Source organism: Accipiter gentilis, chromosome 28, assembly GCF_929443795.1.
Source record: "Accipiter gentilis chromosome 28, bAccGen1.1, whole genome shotgun sequence".
Classification (NCBI taxonomy): Eukaryota; Metazoa; Chordata; class Aves; order Accipitriformes; family Accipitridae; genus Astur; species Astur gentilis.
In genome coordinates, this window is record NC_064907.1 from 20966734 (window position 1) to 20984644 (window position 17911).

General features: G+C 41.1%; 1 protein-coding gene across 1 annotated transcript; it reads right to left on the reverse strand.

The window, feature by feature from the left end:
- Positions 1-4824: 4824 nt before the first annotated feature.
- Positions 4825-11389, reverse strand: BMP10 (bone morphogenetic protein 10). Its single transcript, XM_049831193.1, has 2 exons — positions 11016-11389; positions 4825-7354 (listed from the first exon to the last, which is right to left on the reverse strand). Exons 1-2 carry the CDS (start codon positions 11347-11349, stop codon positions 6411-6413), a joined length of 1278 nt encoding a protein of 425 aa, XP_049687150.1. The 5' UTR covers positions 11350-11389; the 3' UTR covers positions 4825-6410.
- Between the last annotated feature and the right edge of the window lie 6522 nt (positions 11390-17911).

Genomic DNA, 17911 nt, shown 5'->3' on the forward strand with positions numbered 1-17911 from the left:
TCTGAAGTGACTCCTTGAGAGGCAGGAGACTAAACTGGCATTTATTAGCATGCATCTGAAAGCAAATGCGCTCAGCTGCTGCAGGAGATGTTACCAAGACCTCAGCAGGGAGAGTTGGACTCCTTCCACTATTCATCTTCTTGACAAGGGTATCAAAAGGTGGATGTTTCCCTCTACTTTTATCTGGGAAAAGAAGCAGTAATTCTAACGGCTGCTCCTTCTACTGCTTTCAACAGCCTTGCATTTCCCCAGCAAGCTGCTCCTCTGTGAGAGGGGCAGACACGCTACGTGCCTTGAGTCCCGCTCCCCAGGGAATGGCTTACAGAGACGTGGCCTGACAAAAAGCGTATCTTGCCTGAGCGAAAGTGGATGGAGAGTGACAGAGGGATGAAAGAGAGCAAGGCAGGGACGAAGGGGTGAAGAAGGAGCGAGACAAGATGCCTGGCAGCCAGATTTGTTCCCAAAATGTGCCCAGGGTTCTGAGGTCCTTTGAAAGCCTGCCCCTGTAGTGGGATGTGCAAATGAGATGATAACTCTGATAAACCTGGCTGCCCTTTTGAAATTACTGGCTTTATGGTTTATAGAAAGAGAGTTTGGGTCTGATTTTTTAACGGATGTCTCTATTTCAGTGGGATTGTAGTGCAAAACTTAGCTTTTTCTTCTCACTGAGAAGATGCTTTTAAAGATGTTCATTTGCACAGCAGTAGGTTTGACAGTCTGTTTTCATTAGGGAATGTCCAGGGGTGCTAGGCCATAAACTCAGGTCCTCTTTGGATTACAGCTGTGCCAACTAAATATGTGACCAGACCTGGCAAGCTAAACCAGCTTAATAACAGGTTGTCACAAACCTGCCTCATTTTAACTGGAAGATGTTCAGGGTAGACACATTCGGGGTGGATTTCATCTGTTCTCATTTAGGCACCTAAACTCTAAAAATTCAAGTGCATATATGTTGTCCCTTTACTTGCAGGTAAGAGAAAGGGGTACTGCCCTGCACTGCCTCACCTTATCCTGGGTCAGTGCCAGAGACATCTTCAGTGATTTCTATGCCATGTGAAGGCTTAGCCTCAAATGTGTCCCTTTTCACACCCAGGGAAATCGCACCATTACCCTGTGTGGGTCAACATGGGAGAGAAACACATTATCTCTCCCTTGACTTCAAAGCAGGAGTTTAGAGTAAGACATGGGTCATGTTTTGCGGCTGGTTTCTGCTTTCTGCAATATAGACACCTCCCTGACTGCTCTTCTCTCCTCATGTTGCCTGTGCTAGAAATACTCAGCTCTGGCCAAAATTCCTAGTCCCAGCACTAATATTCAACAATAATACACTCCATGTAATAAACCTCTTCTTCCAAGGGGTGCTGATAAGAATTTCCATTTTTAGTCAAGGGCAAAGGAACCATTCAGCCTTTATTTGTTGCTGTTGCAATTCAAGAAGGAGCAGAAGCTAATTTTTTAACTTTTCCTGTAAATAGTGCATTAATGAAGACAGATGGGTCAGCAGTATAAACAAAAACTCTATCTCAAGCTAGTTTTGCTCTGGCTTTGTTTCCCAATATAGTAAGCAAACCACCACCACCCTGGTTCCCATCCTATTAACAGTGTTTGCACTCCAAATGTTGAACTGGGTTATAAGGAAGTTTAAATTAACACTGGGCTGTAGTTTTTCAAATGCTTGAAGCAGATGTTCAAGTGCCAGGAAACCTTCCTCTCTTTTTTTTTCCTTAAAAAAAATGATGGATTTTTCTGGGGTTTGGCTCATTGTGTTTTACAGAACATACTTAACTGAACCTCTTCCATTGTGCTGTAGGTAAGCCAGGCACCAAACTGCCCGTGGCCATTAAAAACCGCAGGATCCTTTGATATTTCTAGACTGCTGGAGGTTCTGGTTTGCTCTGCTCTCTGAGCAGTCTAACAAGGGCAGTGCAGTAGCTGTAGCTTGGGAGGAGAAGATGGCCATAGGTTTTGGCTCCTGCTTAGGATGATTTGGGAGATGATTTTCCCTAAGTGACTTCAGTTTTGGGGAGGTTGATCCTCACATCTTTAGCTCCAGAGTTGCTGCTCACCTGGCAGGACCCACTGCCTTTGGAAAGAGGTATGTGTCCACAATATTCAGGAATACTTTTTTTCCCCCAAAGACTGACATTTGGGCACCTCCAAATGGGAGCAGCACGAGCCAGCACCAGGCACTGCTAGGGAGACGGCATGCCCTACTTTCTTGCCAGAACAGCGTGGGGCTCTGCCCCTTCTCCCCAGGCTCCACAGACTGCCCTAAACAGCCAGAGCAAGAGAGCTGGCAGGGCTGGGGTAGCGGTGGCAGAAAAAGCCATGCTGAGCTGTCAAGCTTTAATGCTTAAAAAGCCGGGAATCTGCATCTTCAATCAGCTATGCAGGGCACCTCAGAGTGAGCCCGGACTCCAGGAATCACACCCCCAAGAAAGGGATAATGCAAGAAAGCTTTGGGAAGAAATCTATTTCAGGAATTTTAGTCCACATGCAGAGAGCCAAGAGATATGGATTATTTAAGGGAACCTCAAGCTTCCAAGTGCTTCGTGAAATCTGGCATTGGTGCCGAGTGTTTGCACAGGAGACACAGCTATCATGATTTCTTCCAAGACCAAGAAATGAGTAAGATGTCCTGAAGTTCATGCTCTTCTGGAGGCATCGTATGTGTTGATTTAAGAGCAGTAATCCAAGACCAAAACTCTTCCCCCAGTCCTCTCACTGATATGTTATCCAGGCTCTTCCTCTCTTTGTATCATTTGTTTCTGCTCCCACCCCTTTACCTGTCCTATTTAGACTGCAAGCGCTGCCTGGCATTTTATACAACGTCCAGCAAAAAATGGGGCTTCATATCTGCTTACACTTTCTTATACATATTCAATTCGAAACAGATGAAAGCAAAAATCCAACTGATATTGGTGAGACAGCACTGCTGCCTCCTTCAGTTGCATGCAATAATTCAGAGATGGATAGATGGATGGCTAGAAAAATAGATACTTCCATACTGAAGCCGTATTTTTTGAAACATTTCTAAAATTGGTTTGCACTTTTAAGTCAAGCATCTGCTAGCATGTTGATATAAAATAGATCAGAAATTAAAGGAAAATCAATGCATACTGCTATTTAATGTGAAAATAAATTCTTTTAGAAATGGAAGTCACAGTACTAATGCAGATGGTTGGAAGGAAGGAGGAAGAAAAGAGGATGGAAGGAAGGACTAAAGAAACAAAGAAAATGAAAACATGCAGTGGATTATTTTTTCAGGGACTTCTCACTGACATTACCAGCACTTACAGCTTGGTAGCACTGGCTCTTGTCATGCACTCACCGTGTTATTTGTGAGTGTTTTACCTATATGGACAGGTGCATTTAAAGCCAAGCATTTCTGAGTTTGCAGAAGCAACCTTAATTTACTACTTAGGTAAAGCTCTTTATAAAATAACTGCCCCCATTTTTTTTGGTGTTATTTTGCCTGACCTCTGCCATCTAACTGCATGAACATCCAGCAAATGTCTTTGCATAATTATATTCAAAGGTAAGGTAAAAGTAAGGTAAGTTTTTGCTCATAAAGCAGGCATGCAATTCTAACAGACACACATTAATAAATGAAATACTGTTCTCAATAGTTCTAATCTCAGGTTATAAACAACACAAGTGCAGCTGAAGGATTCAAGAGATGCTCAGTTTTCTCCCAAAATAGCACAGTGAGATACATCTCATGCTTCACAGTTTTTCACCACAAACTCTGGCTGGCTGAAATCCTCTTCAATCAGCAGTACAGTCCGTGTTTCTTTATAAAGAAAAGTTACTAGTATCAGAAGACTGGCTGGCCGGCCTCTAATTCTAAAAAGCTACCATTGATATTTTTACTGATCTTGTAAAAATTCACACATGCAGGTTTACTAACTGATAAAATTACATGCCTACCCACATTTGCATTGTACTGTAACACACTGTGTACTATGTACTCTATTACAACAAATCTCTGGCAGTAAGAGAGTGCAAAGGCAGCCACTCTGCCATGCTTCATGGTCACTTGAAAATTTATAGTGATTATGGGTGATTACAGTGGGTTACTTATTACTTTTAAGGCACAGGTCCTCCTACATGCTGTTCAGAAAGGTTATTGCTGTTCAGGAAGCATTGGTACTGCTCAGTTAAGGACAGTGGCGCAAAAAGCACTCTGGTCAGATCACTGTCACAGGAACAGTTGCAGAAAAGAGATGATAAAAGCAAATGTCAGATTATCTCCCTAATGCTGGATTATCACTCCTAACAAGGTGAATGGTTTGTCTTAGCAAATGGCTTCATAAGAATTGTGGATAGTTTTGAAAGGATCTGTGTGGTCACACTTCAACCGTTGGCTTCTGCAGTTCATGTCAGCAGAGCAAAATATCACACCTCTTACGAATTCTTTTAATGTGCCATTAACCACAGACTAAGATTGCAGTGTAGCTCAGGGTAAAGGTCTGTGAGTGGTGTCAGTCACTCGCAGGGTGAGATCTGTAGCAGGCATAAAGCAATATAGCTCCATGGCGCAGCCCGCTATCTGGAAACACACGGCACGAGTGGAGACTGCATAACTCCACAATAAACTACACAGCTGACCACTTAAAGCAATGATGCCTCTGCAAGGGTAGTTATACATTGGACAAGACCATATGTGCTCCAGAATTCTACTTAAATGACTGCAGTAAGTGAACAGTTCTGTAAGCAAGGGAGGTAACTGTGGTATACGGTATTTACAAATATCTAGGGGAGAAAAAAAAAAACCAGCAACCCCAATCTCTGTGCAGCACAACTCAACAGAGAGATTCCATATAAAATAGGATTGGTACAAGGTTTTATCCAAGTGGGATTACACACAAGCACAAAAATAAAACATTCTGTATTCTACATTATATTACAAAGGCAAGCAGTCAATAAATAGGTCAATAAATTACGGGAAGCACAGAAGAGTATGTGTGGAAATAGGTGAAACTGTTTTTAGCTGGTGCATGGCAACGTCTTTTGTGTTCATTCCCATGAAGTGTTAGAGTGGTTCTTTCAAAGACCCTTATCACTTCCAGGGAAGATACCTTTCCCTTAAAAGTGTAAAACAAATGCAGGGACAGTACAGCAGGCTCTGGTACAGTCTAAGAGAGTCAACGTCACTTACACTTCCCCAAGAATCTGACAAATTTGCAGCTTAGTATAAATAAAGTGACGGGTCTATTGTTTCTCAGCTCTGACACCTTCTTATCACCACGATTTGTTGCAGAAGAGTGGCGGAAACATGGCATGTGACTCCATCATATATAGTTTAAGTGGGGGGGGGCAATATCTTTATGAATTGACAATTTCAGCACATGCATAAAGGAAGGATCCTCTCTATCTAGCTGGCACAAAGGGGTTTCCTTTTCTGTCTAGCTCTATGCAGACTAAATGCAATACTACTTGGCCATTTGAATTGGATTAGGTAGCTGTATTGTATGTAGTTTATTGGACTGGGTAGGGGGACTAGTTTCTTAGCTGGTATAAACTGATAAAATTTCAAGGATTTAGAAAACTTACTGCACTTATTTCTGCCACCTAAAGCTCTGGCTCTTGAGAGACGACAACACATGGCTAATGCAACAAAGCCAGCGCTGATTTACACAGGGTGCTTTTGTAATAAACATGCACAGGGGGAATTTCTTGCCATTGCACATCAAAGCACTGCACAAGCCTGGCACTGCTCCTGGGCCCATTGCTGTACTAAGAAGGATGGGAAAGGGAATGGTTCCCTTCTGCTCCAGATGCCAAATCACCCCTGCCAGTTACCTTTAACTGAGACAGGGAAAGATTAAAGAAAGGATTAAGAAAAAAGGAAAAAGTCTAACACCTCGTCATGCCTTAGTGATTTAGGAACTTGAGAATTATTGGGACTTAAGATCCACAGAGATAAATTAAAAAAAAAAAAAATCTGAGCATGTAAAGATCTTTATAAAGATTTTACATAAAACTAAACAATCTAGGTGTATATTGCCCGTAGTTCACCTATCTTTAATAGCTCTGGAAATCCCTATAGATGCCAATCGACATTAATAAAGTACAAAAATATGCCTTTATTTCTGTGAATTTGAATGTGCCCCTTTGGCACAAAGAACCCTCCCAAACAATCCAGTGATCTGCTCTAGGCCCTGATAAGAAAAGAGACTGGGTCATAATTTGAACAGCGAAGAACAGCAAGAAGCAAGCAATGGAACAAAATATACATTCCCTATGGTCGTACGACTTGCCCATTCCCCGTAACAGGAAACATACAATTATCTGTACATGCCTCATTAAATAACCTTATTAAATAGGAAATCTGAAATGTACAAATTTACAGACTGAATCATTAAATACTTCCCCTGTGCACTCCCCTGTGCATGCGTTCCCTGCTACTATCTGCAGCCACACTCTGATACCACCATGCCTTCATATTTGAACTTGTAGGTGACCACCCCTGCATCTAAGTAGAGAATAGAGATGGGATCAAGTTTGGTGGGCACACAGCAGGCCTTGGAGGCCTTCTGGGGATTCTTCAGGTGAACCAAAGTCTGGACAATGGCATGTTTTGTTGGTGTGACGTGCTCTGTTAAGGGGTAGGCGCACACTCCGTGGCACTCGTAAGCTTCATATCCTGCTGGGGCGATGATCCAGGAATCCCAGCCAATCTCCTTGAAATCTATGTACAGTGGAGTCTTTTTACAGTAGTTGCCTTTTGCATTCCTCCGGATTCGGGCAGTAGAGTCGTAAATGATGTTGGAGCGCATCTGGAGCAGCGCCTCCTCACCAGGCTGGCCATGGAAATTGCCAACTTCCAGGTTCTCCAAGTCCAGGAGCTGCTCATGGTCTATCATTTCGTTCAGCTCTTGCTTCTCCTCTTTTTTGTCATTGCTTTGGTCATCAGAGAACACAATCAACAGGGGCACATGCTTAGCCTCAGAGTTGATGTCAATATCGAGCTTCCCCTCTCCATTCTGCTCCTCCCCTTCCCTGCTCTCTATATGAACTTCCAGACGGTGCGTGGTCAGCCCTGCCCTTCGCCAACGCTTGATGGCTTCGGTGACCTCGAAGCTCTCCCATTCACTGCTTGTGCCATAGATCTGCCTGGATGCCAATGCCACCGTCTTTCTCTCTTCTCCTACCCCCATACGGTCATTTTCCAGCACTTCAAAAATGGTGACCTTCCGGTCAAGCCCATCGTAGAGCATTTGGTCCCTTTCCACTAAGGTGTAGAGCCTCAGCTCTGCCATGATGATTTCTTCATGGTGAGGGATGGAAACATTGAATAGAAGAGGATATTTCCGAATTCCTGTAATACCAATAGGGTGGGAAGCCAAGTCTGGAAATGACAAAGATCAAATATTTTAGAAGGATGAATACATCCAGGAACACATGCACTGAAGATCATCTGACATGTTTTGCATTGCTTGGTTTCAAACAGTTCCAGGAGAGTGTTTTTTCATCATTTTCCAAAACTGTTCTTGTAAAAAAGGACGACTTTATTTTAGATGTCTAAGGACAGCAAGGTCCCAGACATACTAAAGACCATAAACCTGGATTTATAGATCCTCTTTCTCTCCCCATACCTTCCAGGGAATTCCTTATCACCTGGAAGGCTTACATATTAAAAACATGTTGCCTAATACTGAAATACAAATTGCTTCCAGGCTGCTGCACAGCAACTATTTAACAAATGAGGAAAAACATTCGTTGATGTAGGAGAGAAAGGGAAGAAGGATATTTCACTGGAGTAAACATGAGATGGGTGACATATAAGCTGCATATGCAAGAACAACAGGCTGTATCTGTGTCTGCTTAGCTTTTCTGTGCTAGCAAGTATTCCCTTCTGCTGAAACATCCCTCAGAAACTGAAAAGGCCAAGCACTAAGGGAGGAAAAGTTGCTTTAGAAGATGTAAAGGCTCTTTGTTAAGAAGAGCAGGCGGTGAACATCCAGTGTGAACCACCAGTCAACAGAAATCCTGCCACAGACTCAATGGACTTCAAGTGAGCAGTCCAACAGCTGTACTCAGCCAGGCACTTTTGGCAGCTTTGATTAATAAAACATATAAGAACATAATATGTGCTTGTCAGTCAGGCTGTCTGTCCTATCTGCGTTGTTTGTTTATACGTAGGCAATATGCATTTCTTTACACAATGCAGGAATCTTAGCTAATGATTGTGTATCTGTTGCTGAATTACTGTGCTGTCTACTTGTAACTTGGAAGACAGATTAGGACATAGGGATTATGGGTAACATTTCTGCAAAGGCAAGCTACTTGTGACCAATTACAATCTTCATCTCTGACTTTTCCAATTTTGATGTTTGTAGAAAAATGACACTGATAAAGCTGCCAGTATTGGACATGCTCCATCAGTGCACTTAAGCAATCAGCTAACTTAATCACATGACTTGTCCTACTTAATTTCAGTTTTGAGGCACCTGCCTTTTTTTTTTTTCCCAGTCTGCACTTTCATCTGTTCATAAATTTAAAAAATGAGGGGTGATTCTGCTTGCATTTCCCTACCTGTCAATTGATAAAGGTGGAAGATGAATATGCTCTGCACAGCATCAGGGTAGGAGCAGACTGTGAGCTGAAAGACAATACTATTCAAGCTTAGCTGCAATCTCCACACTGGAAGTGATCTTCGGGATTTCCTAGACCTTGATACGCTAAAGCAAGTCTCCAGTGATTACATATAATGACAGGATGGAGAAATGCCACCTGACCATATAGAAGATGAGCACAAGTAATTCACCAGGAGGTAGGGGAAGGCCATGCCATATGTAAGAAGCTGGGCAAATGCTACCAGGGCATAAGAAGTGTTTATTTCTAAGTCAGGATGTGACTCTCCGCTTTAGCTAGAAAGTCTATAAGGTGAAATATCTCCAACTGTTACCAGTACACCCCTAGCAGGGTCAGGAAGGGAGATCTGGAGTCCACAGGAAAAGAAAAATTCCCCTTAAGACCTTTATTCAACTTTTAAGAACTGATTACAGTCCCATTTACAATGGAGATGTTACGGTCCATGGCTTAAAACAAAGAACTAATTCCAGCCATGCAGCATGTTGTTCTATAATGTTCTTATAACAAATTTAATAAAGGATTTAATGGATAATAATGAAACTATCATTACTGCCAATTTTCAGTAGGCAGGTGAACAAAAAAATTCCATGGTATGATCTGTTTCTGCTGTCCTGATCATTGCAAGTAATTAATTTCTCTATCAAAAGAGCTTGTTAGCATGAAATGGATGGTTCTTAGTTATACAGACTTTCAAGACACATAACATTAATTGCATAGCTCCTCTAACTGCATACGTTTATGAAGCTGTCTTAACATCAGTAGTCTCACTTTGCAGCTTGCTGGTTTGCACTGGAAGAGGTGAGAGAAATACAAAAATGACAAAAAGTTCAGCCAAATTTACTCCAAGTGGTGCAGAACTTCTGCAGTGATGAAGTAGCCATCAAATGTCGTGGTTACAGAAAGGCACAGAACTGCAAACCCTAATGTATTACTGGCAAAATGTCGGTCTGTACCATTTGCAATGCTGCAAACCTGAAAGAACATCGGGTTTGCCAGTGGAATGACTTCAGATTTACATCATTAAACCACACTGTATTTTATTCTTTAGCACACTGTACTTGGCAATTTTTATCCCATTTATTTTTTCTAAATAGTGCAAAAAGAGAAAAGAACAACATGCATTTCTGCGTATGTCTTCACTCATGCTGATGAGCAGTGACAGGAACGGTGGTTCACATGAGTGACTGTTCACCAGTGGTTGTAACTGGTTTACTAACAATCCTTCAATAAATTTCTCTACGCTGGAGGAAAGAATATATAAAGAAGATTTAAACCACAGTGTAGTGGCTCTTCAAACCAGAAACATATTGCCGGTGAAGAGTGCCTGGGCCTGGCAGAAGGACAGAGCAGAACGGAGGGAGCTTTTGGATTCGCTGCTTGCATCTCACTCCACTGCAAAACTGAAGTGACTTGCATGTAGCCTCTCCTTATAGATCATAATTTCAAAAGTGAAAATGTTAGAGAAAAAGGAATAATGACTTTATACTTCATAAATTAGACAAAAAAAGGATTATAGAAGCCCCACAGCAGTTTGAATAGCTGCATGTGCCCCGAGTAGTTAAAATGAATCGAAGCACTTGTGTTTGCCAAGTGGAGTTATCTGTATTCGGAATTGTTTAGTTGAAAAATGTTTTTAACATAAAACCTGTATTGGTGCAAATCGGTATTAACAAACTATTGAATGTTAGCACTGAAACATTATCTTGTCCTCACTGAACTGAGAGGAAAAGCTGAAGCAGAAACTACCTAAGGTCACAATTAGGTTTTTCAGGTTGGGGGGGGGGGTGTGTGTTTGTTTGTTTTCTTTGTTTTTTAATAGGAAATATTCTAGTCCTCCTAAGTAAAATCTAAGGGTTATCCAAAATTCTGTTTCACATATTTCTATGTATTTTTGCTGGACTGTGCTCAGATACCAAAGGAAGAAAATGTTACAAATCCCATGAGCATCAAAAGTGAGAGGATATTAACAGAAAGCCATATTTGGTTAAGCTCATAATACGAAAATATTGCACCTTTGAACAGTGTGTAAAAACATTTCTTGCATTAGTTTCAAAAATTACTTAAGGTATCCATTTGAAAAATCAATCTGGTAATTGCAAATTATGTGCGTCATTATGAGGATAATGAAAACGATGCACCTAAGTTTTACTTGGTGCTGCCCAAACATTAAAGAAACATCTTCCTCCAAAACCTTACAGTCTCAAAAGCAAAGGATGAGAGATCTATCTCACAAGAAGTGGGATCTGGGTAACCCTGGTACATGTAGTATTAGCTGCCTATTTCCAATGCCATCCTCACTGAAAGGCCTTTTTTCTCTTAGTATGGTTCATGCTCCATGCCTGGTAAATACATTTCACGCTGACTATAAAGATGCTCTTTTCTATTTACTTCTTCTAGAGATTCTCATATCTTACCTTCATTTTTGAAGCTCCTAATAATATTTGCGGATGGCATAGATGTCCTATCGGTGGCAAACCTGTTGTACAGCTCTAGCATGTATTCTGGTGGATCCACCTTGGCTGTTTCATGCAGGGGAATGTCAGAGAGGTTCAAAGTCTTCAAAAACTCATTTTTCATATTCTGAAGTAGCATGTTGAAATCAACACCATCCTGCTCGGAGAGAATCTCGTCGAAAAGAGGCACGTCTTCCTCCAAGGAAGAGTGCTCTAAGCTCAGGATGGGACTGCAAGTGGCAAGGTGAATCAAGAGAGAGAGGACAGCCCACAGCTGGAGGACTACAGAATCCATGACTTCGCTCAAGCTTCCAACCGCACTCAACAAGCTCTAGCTCTCGTGTGGGCTAAGTGGCGGTTTTATCCCCTGGGTTGTACACGGCTTGTGTCACAGAGAGATGACAAGTTTGGAAGCTCTTGTCTTGAAACTTGTGATCCGTCCTGTCTGTCTCCCCCTTCCCCCTCCCCAAAACCAGGTCTCGGTAATTGGATATGGCTTGCTCTCTTCTATGGTTGCCTTGCCTCTCTTATCTCGTGTAGTGTAAGCTGTTCACCAGATTTGTTGCTATCTCGCAATCCCCTTTCCCTTAATGAGCATTTTGTAAACATTCTGCGCTAGGACACTTGGAGATAGGACAAGTTTCTCCTCAGAGAGAAGCTGCCCTTTCTTTCTTCCTCCTGGTAGCTGACTTCTTTTGCTGCGCGTGAACAACTTTCATCCATGCAGAATTCAAGCTAAAATGTAAATTCTTCAGAGCCTTTATCCAAACATATCCATTTCACACCAACAGCAAACAAAAGCTCCCTTAAGGTAAGAACTCTGCCCTTTTCAAAACTATTTTAGAGCTAATTCTTTACATTACACTTATAAAGGAACTTCTTTAGGAAAAGTTCCATTCTTGTGTGCTTGTACAGCACACAGCATGGGAGAAGAGCTCTAGGTACTACCACGATACTGGAGTCACAAGGCCCTGAATGCAACGGAACAGATGAGCTCAAAATGAATGAGGAGAATTTCTCACATTGCAACTATAAAGCTGTGCTTTGCAAGGGCTCTGCTGGAAAGAGCGCTTTGAAGAGAGACTGAATGCAAGCCAGAGCGCGGCCTGTAAAGCTGGGCCTCAATTTTTTTTTAATGCAGGCACCGTACACCTGCATTGGCTTCACATAGATGGTGAAAAAGGACTTTTTTTTCTGCAGTGCTTATTTTCACTATAAACCACTCTTTCCAGATCTAAACATTAACACTAGTTGAATGCTAGCACTCAGTGCTGCATACCACAAAAATGTTCAGAAACAGACAGGGGACTGAAATATTTGCAAATAGTTCAGAAAACCTTTCCTTCCTTCTTTATGTTATATATGTGACTTGGCAGGTTACAGTTATTCTTAATTTAGTCCCAGCACTGCCAAAGAGGCTGTCTAAAAACTACTGAACACACACACAAAGGCCAACAGACTTCTGTTACTCTGACTTCACCTTTGCATCAATTCAAATAGCTCAGAGGCACAATGTGGGGAATGTGGAAATGATTTTGTCAGAAAGATGTGCTAAAATTATTTACTGGCCCTTTTTGCTTTAGTGTGCAAATTTCAACAAAATGCGAGCATTGTGTATGCAAAAATTGGTCTAGTTCTTGCAGAACATCGTCCCCCCAAATCTCCTCATTCTTCACAGACTTCAAAGTGCTCTTGTTTTGGCAACATGACCAGAGCTCAGCTCCTCTGCCCCAGTGGTCTAGCACTCAAGATAAAGGGGCATTTCTTCTCATGACTACTGCAGGTTTTGTCCTTGCAAGCACCAAGAACTTTACCCAAAGACTAAACCACCACTGATCTGCTGAGTTTTCTGGGCTCTGTTTTTCCATTATGCTAAGCACATCCATTGATTTGTTACCTCACCTCTACAACTTTCTTCCTCCTTCAATAGCCCAAATCTATCACTGGCACAAATGGCCACAACTCCAGCTAAGTTAATGAGAATGATACTCAAGCCATGCCTGTTTTAAATTAATCCTCTATTTTTTTCTTAAATATCAATATCTTTGTGAAAATCATGTGCAGTATTGATGTAATGGAGCCAGACATTGGCATGACCTTTTAATCTCATTTTATTCAACTTTTCTTCTTCTAAACAGCAGGAACTTAATAATAGAAGCAAAGTACATTATCAAGGTCCCTGTTATTGCTATACTACGTTAGAAGTAGGTATTTGAGCTTAGGAAGATTAATTTAAACCTCATTGTGAAGTTCCTGGTTATCTCTGCAAGTTTATCTATAAATCTTCTGCAGCCTTATCAAATGCTCATCTCTGAATATTGTGGCTTTCCAGAGCGAAGCACAGAAAACTTAGGGAAATTTTGGAGCTGAGTTCAGGCCACTTGTTAATTAACTTAAAAAGAAAAGCACCATCTTCTTTTTGTTGGTGATTCATCACCAGATTATGCTGAACTAAGGTCCTTACTGCCATAGGAAGTGACATTAACTTTAAAAACCATGAAGACTTAGCCTTAACTCTTTCATGAAGCACAATACTAGCTACTGTAAAGGAAAGTCTTCCGGCTGGCTTGTGCAGGTAGTGGATTTATCATGAAAGCAGTAATACCTACAAGAAGTGGTTTCCTTTTTTAATGCTTAAATATTAATTTCAGAAATGCACTGATTTCATATATATAAATGCAGATATTGTTAAATGAAAGAGATAAGCATATTGTAAGAGCTGCTGCTTACTGGAAGGCATCAGGTGCTGAGCCTTCTCAGCACTTCACAGCATATGACCTTATCCTCAGTCCTTGGTCATATCAGGTTTTCCTTCTCAGACAAGTATGAATAATGGCTTGACTGCACAGACAACAGCACACGCATATGCCTTGCAGAGTTTGTAAGCACCAGGATCTACAGTATTACATGACTCCTTTCTGAGGGTTTGGGGTTTTCTACAAGATTTAGAGCTGAAGGTTTTGAATTTAAAAGGATTTCTTCAGCATTTGTATGGCTCTGAGAATTTCAGCTGAGTCTCCTGTCTCCCTATGAATGCACTGGCTATTTTGAGGACTGCACCTGGTCCTTAATCAGACATGGAGTAAAATTCTTCTGTTACTCTGTTAATCCAGATGAACAATTCTAGAGCCAGAGGAGCTTTTCTAGGTTCACTCCACTTTCCTATGAATCAAAACTTAGCTTGCTGTGCAACTCTAGTTCGCTGTGTGAACAAAACTGAACAGCATTACTCTAACTGCTCCATCAGTGACATAAGCAGCACTGATGCTGCCTTGGAGCAGAGGCCGGGCTAGTGACCTCTCTAAGCCCTGCTAAGTCCAGACATATTTTCTATGAATCTGTAATTTCACACCCTGCAGATATAAATGCGTAAAGCAAAAATTAGCGTGCGCACAGTGATCTGACATAAATTTCCTAACCCACAAATATGTCATCGTGATTCAGTGGCTCATTAGGAACACAATTACTGCTCAGACATTCCAACTGTCTTTGCATTTCCGCTCTTTTTTCGATAACTCCTTGAACAATAGCATACTGAAGGGCAATGTAGCCTGCTGTGTTATATACAAACTGGCTTTTGCTGAGTTTCTTAACTTATTCAATTTAGACCCTGCTGGGGATCTGCCAAATGAGGAATACCCATAAAGTACATCTGATATAAAAGCAGCTTCCTGTTTCCTTAGGTTGCAGGCTGATGAATTTAAAACACATGCATTTTTTTTCTAAATTAAATTGTTTAACAGAAGGGCTTTATTTCATGTAACTGAAATGAAGAGGTTGGTCCTTTTTTCCACATGCACTGCAATTTATATGCACAATAAGTATCCTAGAAAGAAAATTGGTCTCAGAAGAAAAATCTATGCTAAATAGATTAACTGAGGTAGCTGGAGAGGGAACATTAATAAGCATCACTGTTTAATTATTATTAAATCTGTAGCATAAACAATGACCCCATTTCATTAGCAATAAATGGTGCAACAGGCAGGCAAAGTTACAGAGAGGTCTCTTGGCCCTTGCTCCTAGGAAAGTTTGTTTGTGACCCCACTTAATTTGCAGTCATACATGGGAAAACATAGCTTATGAAACCTAAGCCTCTGCACTGAACCTGGCAGTGTTAAGGAACAACATTCAGCATGTATACAGCATTGTTTAATTAACATTTCACTGTTCCTGTTGGAGCTCACTTCTGGTGGAGGTGGCACTATGGGTTGGACAATCTCCATTCTTATGCCACAGTAAGAACTGGAGGGGAAAATCAGCCTAGAGAGCAAAGAGAAGCCTTTCGTACTCACAACACTAAGCAGATCAAGCATAAACATGAGTGCAGTTGACATAGCAGTAGCCAAGGCTATGCAGCAACTCCTGGGAACAGCTCACTTGTCGAAAGGGTCAGTCCTGAAGATTGTGGGGCTCCAAAATAGACTCTAATCTCAGGCACCCCACAACTTCCTCCAAGCTGATGCCTCCACGGCTTCTTCTGTCAAGAGGCAGCAGAAGAGCACAGCTTTGAGTAGGAATGTGTGAAGCAAGCTTGGTGCTGAAAGGCTAGAAAGTGAAGCAGGGCTTTACGAAGTGTCAAGGTCGACAATATACAAGATTGAAAGGGTGTGATGCTCCTCTGGGTATGGGGAAGAGAGTAAAAAGAATGTGAAGTGGTTTTTAAGCATCCTCACCATTCCCTAGTCTGATTTTCGGAATGGAGGAACACCTGCTCTCACTAACACAGAGCAGATTGGGACGTGGAACCTTCCCCAGGATAAAGTAATTAATGTTTGCTTATACGTCCTGGGCTTTCTGGACATGACCAGTTCCTCAGTGAATAAAAAGAAAGTTTGTCAGTTATGTCACACGCAATTTCTCCACATGTAAATTCAGGTGGATTTTGGTTCAGCAGTCCATACCTTAACAAATTTAATTAATATTTTAAAATTAGATTGTTATTACATATTAGGGGTTTTTTTAAACATGAAAAAAAATTTCCTTTCTTCTATTTTTTTTTTCCTTTTTTCTCTGATTGTTTTTAATGGATTCTATTGAAAGAGTCTCTCAGAAAACACCACCAAGCAAACCCAAAGAGATTAAGGTTTCAGTAAGAGGAAAACAGAATTGTTCGTGGTTTAAATACAGAAGCATCACTGAAAATAAAGTATTCCTAAAGCGTTCCTTTTTTTTTTTCTTTTAATATTTGAAGAGATATATTTGATGAAAAAAATATTCAATTAAATAATCTATTGGAAGGGGAGAGGATATTAAAATTTTGCCTGCCCTACTTATATATGGATATAAATATCACACGTAAAAGTGTGGCTGGAATGTGGAGGTAAGACCGTTTCCTTTCAGATTTCACAAGGGAGGGACTTGCACCCACTATGGGCTTTTGGGGACATTTCTTATAGATCTTCAAACTGCAATTTCAAATCCCCATATTTAGGACAGGTGAGACAGGAAAACTAAAAAGCATCAAACATTTCAGTATCCTACGATTTCAAAGAGCATTAAAATTTTCATTTAAGTTTTATGCTTATTTGTCAGCAGCACAGTTAGATGATTGCATGTGCAACAAATAAGAAACAAATCCTGTCCCCCAAGAACATACGCTGTATGTAGAGACACACAGGGTAGCAAAGGGAAGCATCCCTGTTTCACAGAAGAAAATTTATCAAATGACTTGCCCAAGGTAGCAGAGGACATAAATAACAGAGCCAACAATCATGCCTCAATTTCCAGAACTCAAAATGCGATGTCCTGCTTCACCACAAGAAAATATCCTATCCCATCCTGCTCCTGCAAGGGACATGCATTATAGCACAAGGGAACCTTTGTTTCCATGCTAAAACCTTAGAGAAAAAAAAGAATGTCAAGCCTGAGAGTCTTTTCTATTTGATGCAGAGTGCTGTCATTCTCAGCTGCATGACTGTTTTTGCCCATAAGTAATACAGCATTCATAAAGAAGGGTGTGTTTCAATGGAAGAACAGGAGAGCCTTTGGTGACACTAATCAGCACTCAAAACCACAGAGATCAGTCTGAAAAAAACCCACATATTTTTCCACTGCACAGTGTGAGGAGGTATAAGACACATCTCTATCACAGCACTCGGATGAAATCTCAACATTCAGACTGAATCAACAGCAAGACATCTTATTGAGAAATTTTTAAAATTCATACTGGGCAAACCTGAAATCCTTTTCAAAAGCTGTGTAAATGCATGAATTTCAGTTCAAAGCTGCTCTTAATCAGGACACCACAGACACATATGCCATTTCAGGGAAGTAGGAGAGTGATGCAAGGCAATGCAACCATCACAGCATGTGATTTGAAGTTTTCCAAAATACAGGGATGAAATTATTACAAAAATGCCCCACAATGGTCTCTGTCAGGAGATAGCTGTGGCATGAGGTAACTGTTGGATGTGATATGGGAGATAAAGAAGAGTGTGACACTGACAGTGTGATGAGCTTGCAATGGAATAACTAAAATTAGTTTCCATTCCTGCATCTGCCTAAGTCCTTATTCCTGTATGCCTCGGTTCATGGCTACTCTGGATTTCCTTTCCAAAAATGGGCTGTTCCCAGCAGCTCTCTATTCTGATTTCAGGTGTCACTGCAAAATGAAAAGATAGTATTTAATGAAAGAGTGGGGAGAGAGAAGTGTAGCTATGCATTACAACCAGCACAAATGAGAAAAAGAAAAGAAAACAGGGAGAAGAAGGAAAGTCACTGTGCAGCCACAAGGGCAGGGAACTACTTAAACTGTATAACACAACCTCCTTCTGACCCAGAGACAACATTGAAATGCGCATCAATTGCTTTATATGGGGTGCCAGCAGCATGTCGTCTTCATCAGCTATTTCCAAGCA